This window comes from Sinocyclocheilus anshuiensis, unplaced genomic scaffold, assembly GCF_001515605.1.
Source record: "Sinocyclocheilus anshuiensis isolate Anshui unplaced genomic scaffold, SAMN03320099.WGS_v1.1 scaffold205, whole genome shotgun sequence".
Taxonomy (NCBI): domain Eukaryota; kingdom Metazoa; phylum Chordata; class Actinopteri; order Cypriniformes; family Cyprinidae; genus Sinocyclocheilus; species Sinocyclocheilus anshuiensis.
Genome location: NW_015536497.1, coordinates 3167603 through 3175552, shown reverse-complemented (window position 1 = coordinate 3175552; position 7950 = coordinate 3167603). Strand labels below are relative to the sequence as shown.

Genomic DNA, 7950 nt, shown 5'->3' with positions numbered 1-7950 from the left:
AAGTTCTTCTTCAAATGTAGTACTTTGACTATGCAGTTTTGCAAGTAGTAAGAGAAAACTGACATAGAAGAAGACTATTATGGTAACGGCTATCCCTCTGGAAACAATGTGAATTCAATGTGAGGTATCTTGGACCTTCTTACATTACAGGTATTTTTATTATTCAAAAAAGCCCATGAAACAGCACATGTAAAGCAAGATTAAGCCTACCATAAACAGACATCTCAACTGTACGGTAGAGTTTTATATCATTTAGATAAAAACAAAAAACAGCTTGAGGTCATTTTTTATGTCCAATAATCAGAATTTAAAAAAACATTTTTATTGACTCCTTTTAGGGGCGAAAGTTGCATGGGTTACCATCAGGGCCGTGCACAGACCTTTTGAGGGGCATGGCGTAAAGACAACGCTGTACTTATACAAACAAGAAGATATTTATTTACCCTTGCAAGACGTTCAGCTGCTCTGCTGTGGAACTTCAGTTCACTGCACTCAGTCAGTCAAGACGGGGTGGAGTTATGAGGTTTGACTGACAGTTTGAGCGGATCCAACAAGATTTAGTCACAAACTCTTTTTAGTACCTTTCATTCGCTAAATATATTTGTAAAACAGACAGACAGACGTAAAGGGTGACCAATAGCATTGATTTATTGAAGAAAAAAAAAAAAAGGGCACTTCGGAGTGTAAGGACAAAAAAGGGCATGTGCTCTGCACAGGTTGAGCCCTACCTGTGCACGTGCCTGGCTACCATGCCGACCATCACAAGCTGATGAGATGAGAAACCCCATAAACCACCTGAAGCAAAATATCATAATTGAAACTAATTTGATAATTGTCACTGACATGACTTTTATACTTCTATTTGTAGTGACATGACTCTTAGTTGTATAGACTTGACTCTTATTTGTATAGTAAAGCCATTAGGAGTGATAAAAGAGCGTGAATCTGACGCTGAGTGCATCTGAAATCAACCGCTCAGCACAGCTGAAAACATCGACCTTGGAAATAAACTAACATGACATTGAGGCTACGCAGCTGAATATGGCGAATGCTTATTTCATTTAAACCTGTTCTTATGTCCGTAACTTGTCAGCACGTCTTCACAGCAATTGCATACGCTAGACTGCTTGTTGCTGCACAGTTTTGTAAACGCTACTGCTTATATGCTTAGAATTACTTTGAAGTTCATTTTGTTGATTTATTCCAAATAAATATATTATGATCCACAAATAGGCTAAATGTAAAGAGATTAACAAAATGAAACATATTCACAAATAAATAGAATGAGGTTTGCAAATAAAAAAGCATATTCACAAATATATATTTTTATGTCACAAACACAACATTGCCTAGCATTCATTCATTCAAGAAATTAATACTTCAGCAAGTAAACTGATAATAAGTGATAGTAAAGACTTATATTGTTACAAAAGATTTTTATTTTGAATAAATGCTGTTCATAGTTTCCAAAACATATTAGCACAACTGTTTCCAACACACACACACACACACACACTCACATGCACACACGCACGCACACACACACACACACACACACACACACACACACACACACACACAGACACACAGGTATTCCTATCATTATGGGGACACTAAAAATGTGTAATGGTTTTTTTACTGTACAAACTGTATTTGCTATCCCCTTATCATAACCCTATCCCTAAACCCACACTTCAAACAAAACTTTCTGCATTTTTAGATTTTCAAAACACTTCATTCTGTATGATTTAAGCTTGTTTCCACATGGGGACCTAAAAAATGTCCCCACAAGGTCAAAATTTACTGGTATTACTATACTTGTGAGGACATTTAGTCCCCATAACGTACTGTGTGTGTGTTTATATATTTATGTGTGTGTGTGTGTGTATGAGGGTCAAAGACGAAAAAGGGTTTAAGCATAAAAACAATTAAAATTTGCCACTATCCTAGGTTTTGCCCATTTGTCAGTAAGAATTTTTTTACTAATTTAAAACACAATAAAATTGTATATGCTCCCTTATTCTTTTATATATTTTAATATGTACACGTCAGAATAAGCATGTTGTTTGAATTTTTACATAAATATTGTATTACACTGAATGACAATGTAACATTATTTCAACCAAATGTTGACATTTTATTCTCTAAAAACTTATTTGAAACCTTAAAAGTAGACACTTTACTTAAATTTAATGTGCTTTCTATGGACATAAAATCACTTTTGTAAATTTTCTTTAACGTCTTTGACCCATGTATATATATATATTACATTCCCATGTATTTGTGCCCATCTCTGTTTATATTTTATCAAACGTGCTGGAGCACTCAACTTGTTTGGTGTCATATTTTAGAGACATGAGAAAAGTCAACAGAGAAGTTAAGAAAGCAGAGATCCAGAAAAACAAGTTCCTGATCGTCACTTAATTTTCATAATGCCTAGTAAATTTTCCCCCAGTCTAATCAGGAAACTAATTTTCGGCTATATAAGTTCTTACTCAACAACATGTACACACTGAATGCAAGTTTCTAGAACCTACATCTCACAAGAGGAGAATCCCCACTGACTGCTGAATCTTGAACTAACAAGATAAGGTTGTCTTCATTTAATGACTATCACTGTGATATTGATTTTTCTTTTTCTTTTTTATTTACTTATATACATTAATTTTGGTTCTGAACAGGTCCAAATAACAAACTGTGTTGTGGAGCAATGAAGGTTTATCAGAGCGTCCTGCTACTCTTCTGCTGCCAGTTCCTTCACACTCTGGGTAAACAATGTTTTTGTATTTTTGTTTATGTGATTCAATTTTTTTTTATATAAAAAAATATTATAAAAATAATGAATTCATATTTAAAAGTCTCTGTATTTGCAATCACTGATTATTTTGCAATCATTAAATTATTTGTTTTCACAGCTTTCGACTGTACTGTGATGAGCAGTAACCTGAAGCAGATAGACGCTGGGTCTGGCTCAGTAGTTGGAGTGAACAATCTTAATGAAGTGTTCATCCTGATTGATAACGTCTTCACAAAGATCAGCATGTCTCTAAATCACGTCAGTGTTGGTCCTGCTGGTCAGCTGGGGGTTAATACAGCAAACAACATCTTCAAGTTTCAGAGTGGCAACTTTATTCAGTTTCCAGGTGAAGAGTTACAGAGAGCAAAATTAAGACAAAAGACAAATTTAACCAGTCATGAATTTACATGTTTTAAAATAGCCAAAGTCCCGAAGACATCATCTTATTATGGTTCTTATTAAACTGACTAATATTTCAATTGTGTGTTGTTAGGGCTTCTCAAACAGGTGGATGCTGGAGGTGATCAGATCATTGCAGGTGTCAATATGAATGATGACATATTCTGTATAAATATGGATGCTAACAACAAATGGCCATCCAGCACCACTCCTTGGGTTCAAATTAATGGAAAGCTGAAGTATTACAGCTGTGGCCCGTACAGCTGTTGGGGAGTGAACAGCAATGAATATATCTTCATCATAAGGGTAATGTCACAATGTTAAATACAAGAGCTTTAGTACACCTAGTTTTTATTAAGTAGATATCAAGCAAAGGCTTGAGTTTCTGACAAAACTGAAGAAATAAAGACACTAGGGTGAAAGCAGCAAAATCATTTTCTTGATGTGACTGTACGATGACTGACTGCATTGTATCTCTTTCAGTCTTGTGCAGGATGTGTCTAATAATGTCTGTTCTGGGTCCGGCGTCTTTGTGAATATTCCTGGACTTCTGTCCATGATTGAAGTAGCAACTGATGGCAGCGTCTTTGGTGTCAACTATCAAGGGAACTTATACCAAAGGTGAGCTGAACAGTCAAAATATTACAAGTTTTATGAACAAAATGATTAACTTGTCATGCACATTTTTTTAATGGAAACAAAACGCTGCATTCAAGAAGACATACATTTTGTCTATTGCAGAACTGGAGTCACTCGCTCCAACTCTGTTGGCACAGACTGGATCTCAATGGTTGCCTGTCCCATTGGCCACAAGCATGTGAGCTTTGACCTGGGAGTGCTGTGGGTCGTGTGTGTTGATGGCTCCATCCGTAAATGTACTTTATAATCTGTCACTGCAGCTACAGAGGAGCTCAATCATTAACAGAAACCTCAAAGTAATCAGTCATTATTAACAGAAAACTAAAAGCTTGATTATACTTTTTTTTCTTCTTTTGCTTGCTGTTGAATGAATAAAGCATTATGAAAGCATCTATCTCATTAGTGTTGTGTTTCTTTTGTTTATCATTTGGTTCAGTGGTTCTCAAACTGTGGAGCAGTTTCAGGATATAAACAGTACAACCATGGAAATGTACACTAATAAAAATATGTAATTTTTTTCCCCAAATTGTTTTATTTCTAATGTCTAATTAAAATTGTAATACATGTTTGTCTATCTATGAATGTAGTGCATAGCCTGCATTTTTAGAGATTTTAATACATAATGCTGTGTTAGATCCAGCTGACACATGAGGAATGTTGGCTCTATTCTCTTTGATGTTCAATTAAAAAAATATTACATTATCTAAATTGAATTTATTACTGTAATGCCTGAAAATAGTAACTTCTTAACTTTATGGATTTATTTACAGAGTTATGCTTTGCTTTAAAAGAACTTTGAAACCATTATGAGCAAAGTACAGCTTCACCGTATACCTTCAATGTGTCTGTAATGGTTATTGAATACATTTTAAGTTACAAAGCACACCCTATAAAATACACTCAACCTCATAATTTGGGTATGGTCAAACTTAAAGAGTTCACATGACATTGTAATACTACAGCATGTAGAGCGCAATACTTTTACATGGTGGAACAGGCTGTTTACAGTTTTTCTGAATTGCTAAAACACTAAAGCCCAATCGCTGAACCAAATTCTCACTAGCTTAAACCAATTTGTTGAATAAAGCACTCTTTCTGCTAAACCTTAAACACATTCAGGCAGTTAGGCTCTATTTGCAAATCCCATGCACTCTTTTTTGCAAAACTCTAAACACATTCTCATTCACTTAAACACTTATCACACTGTGATGCATTTGTGCTGCAAAATGCTAAACACAACTAAAGCACAGTTGTCATCGTTTACACACAACGATTCAAAATTGTTCACACTTGTTTCTAATGATGTGATCAAACCAACTGTACAAATTATGAGCCAGTTCAGAGTGCACAAGTGGCACAGGTGACTGAATGATGATATGAACAATAGATGGAAACAATCTGAGAAGGAGAGGAGGAAGAGTACATGTAAGAAGTGGAGGATGAGGAGGAAGAGGATGAAGAGAGAAAGAGTAAGGTTTAGAGAGTGTTTTCAAGGCTGGATCTGTCAGACCAGAGGTTTTTTTTTTCATTGTCTAGCAAAAAAGACAATATTACTTGTGATGTGGACAAAGTCCTCAGACCAGACTCAAGCACAAAGACATGATGCTGAGACAGAATTAATCTCTCATTGACCCTGATTTTACAATTGCACAACTTGCAGTATTTGAGTGTAGCCTACTGTAACATGCTGTTCATTTAGAGTTTTATTTGACCTTTCTGGCCTTTGCAGTTGGACTGCAGTATTTTTGCAGTATCCAAGTGCTGAATATATACAAACATTGAGTACTATTCAATATTCAGCACAATACTATTCTTGCAGTACATACAGTAGGCCTATACAATATATTCACCTCAGTTGCAATTACTATACTTTTTTACAGAATTGCAAAATTGTTTACTCAATACAATATACTTTTTTTATAATGTTCTGGATGCTGTGTTCTCCATTTTTCTCTGTAGTGTCTAATGAATGCTCTGTAGTGTTTTCTTTATTGACTCTTGTGTGTGTGATCTGAGAGCACTGTTTGATTTTGAGTGCAATAAGTGAAATGGTTTTGCAGTGATTGTTTGATTTTGATAGAAGAGTCAGAGGTTTCGTGGATTTAGTTTGAGTATTTGGATTTGTGTTTAAGGTTTTCAGAAAATGAGTGATGGTTTCAAAAAATGTGTTTTAGCAATTCAGAAAAACGGTAAGCACCCTCCAAAGAACACACTACACCATGGGGATTGGCATATTTATTGCATTTAGTTGACTGTGAAATGCAGCTATATATACAGCTCAAAAAACTTATATGGTGGAACAAACAGCTCCAAAACTTGGAGTCCACATGCATTGTGCTGTATCTAACAAGTTTCCCTGGCCAGACAAACTACTATTTTTAGAATTCTTGCATCCTAATATACGAAAGAACCATTTTAGGTCTTTTACAGTTTTTCTTTTTTTACAGTATGTAAAAAAGAATCAGAGGACTACGTCGCAGGCAGGCAATGGGGGAAAAACCCTCTGTGGCGGATCCAGCCTTGACAAGACGTTTATGTCACCACAGGCCAGTTCTTCCACCCTAAGGTTTTTTAAGGTGGTAGTCTTGCAATTCTACACAAGATTCTCTTCCACTCTTCTTTTGCTGTTCTTTTGAACTTTCCAACTGATTATGGTGGCCACAGAGAATCTGCTCAATTTAGGTTGAACTCTTTGTCCTTCCTCTGTCATTCCACACACAAGAACAAGAACATGAAGAACATCATATCACAGTAGCTCTGATTTCATCTGGAATGAGTGTTCTTGGTCTTGCTCTTCCTCTTCCTCCACCTCATATATGCACTCTTCATACCTCTCAGATAGATGGATGCACCCATGCCATCTGTGCACTATGGACTGGCTTATAGTTTGTACATTCACATATTTAGAAACAAGTGTGAACAGTTTTGAATTATTGTGTGTAAACGATGACAACCGTGTTGCAGTTGTGCTTAACTTTAGCTTTCTTGTGTTTAGGGTTTTGCACCACAAGTTTATCACAGTGCAAATTGCGTTTTAGTGAGTGAGAATGTGTTTAGAGTTTTGCAAAAAAGAGTGCATGAGATCTGCAAACAGTGTCTAAACTGCCTGAACTTGTTTAAGGTTTTGCAGAAAGAGTGATTTATTTGACAAATTGGTTTAGGCTATTGAGAATTTGGTTCAGAGAATGGGTTTAGTGTCTTAGTATATGTGAAAAACTGTAACATGTTTATTCCTTTTTTACCTTGATCTATTATTTTCTTTATGTAACTGTGTTTATGTGGGCAGTCGTGGCCTAATGGTTAGAGCGTCAGAATTGTATCCTGAAGGTTGTGGGTTCAAGTCTCAGGTCCGGCAGGGATTGTAGGTGGGGGGAGTGAATGTATAGCGCTCTCTCCCACCTTCAATACCACGACTGAGGTGAGACCCTTGAGCAAGGCACCGAACCCCCAACTGCTCCCTGGGTGCTGCAGCAATATGGCTGCCCACTGCTCCAGGTGTGTGTGTGTGTGTGTGTGTGTGTGTGCACTTGGATGGGTTAAATGCAGAGCACAAATTCTGAGTATGGGACACCGTACTTTGCCACACTTCACTCACTCAATGCAAGTTTTGAGTTCATCCACAACCTCAAAAATCTAATTACTGATACTTCCAGTGTTTTTTATAGAGTTTTATTCTTATTTGTGGGCTCCTCTTCTTTTTTGAGAGACAGATAACTTGTGACATTTTGAAACCCCAGTTATTTACCCATTTTTCCACTTCCTGCATGCTTCTTTCCACAAATGTCACATTCCGTCCTCTTTTCCACAGGGCTCCGCCATATGCATATAGGAATTTTCCCATGCCTTGTCCTACCTTAAAAAATATGTCATTGATTGTTATGTTAAACAAAATCGGGCTACAGACACTGCCTTGAGAAGTGCCATTATCTACCTGTCCCCTCAAAATAACTCAACACACAGCCATTAATGTCTAAACCGCTGGCCACAAAAGTGCGTACACCCCTAAGTGAAAATGTCCAAATTGGGCCCAGTTAGGCTTTTTCTCTCCCCGGTGTCATGTGACTCATTAGTGTTACAAGGTCTCAGGTGTGAATGGGGAGCAGGTGTGTTAAATT

The 7950-nt window shown here is 36.6% G+C and overlaps 1 protein-coding gene across 2 annotated transcripts; it reads left to right on the top strand.

Moving 5' to 3' along the window:
• The first annotated feature begins 2237 nt into the window (after window positions 1-2237).
• Window positions 2238-4229, top strand: LOC107688685 (fish-egg lectin). 2 transcript variants are annotated; one of them, XM_016486414.1, is made up of 6 exons: window positions 2238-2592; window positions 2682-2768; window positions 2916-3143; window positions 3291-3502; window positions 3690-3817; window positions 3938-4229. In XM_016486414.1, exons 2-6 carry the CDS (start codon window positions 2711-2713, stop codon window positions 4080-4082), a joined length of 771 nt encoding a protein of 256 aa, XP_016341900.1. In that variant the 5' UTR covers window positions 2238-2592; window positions 2682-2710; the 3' UTR covers window positions 4083-4229. The 2 variants fall into 2 exon arrangements, with proteins under 2 accessions (XP_016341900.1, XP_016341909.1); XM_016486423.1 differs by lacking the exon at window positions 2238-2592 and having other exon boundaries at window positions 2604-2768.
• The last annotated feature ends 3721 nt before the right edge of the window (window positions 4230-7950 follow it).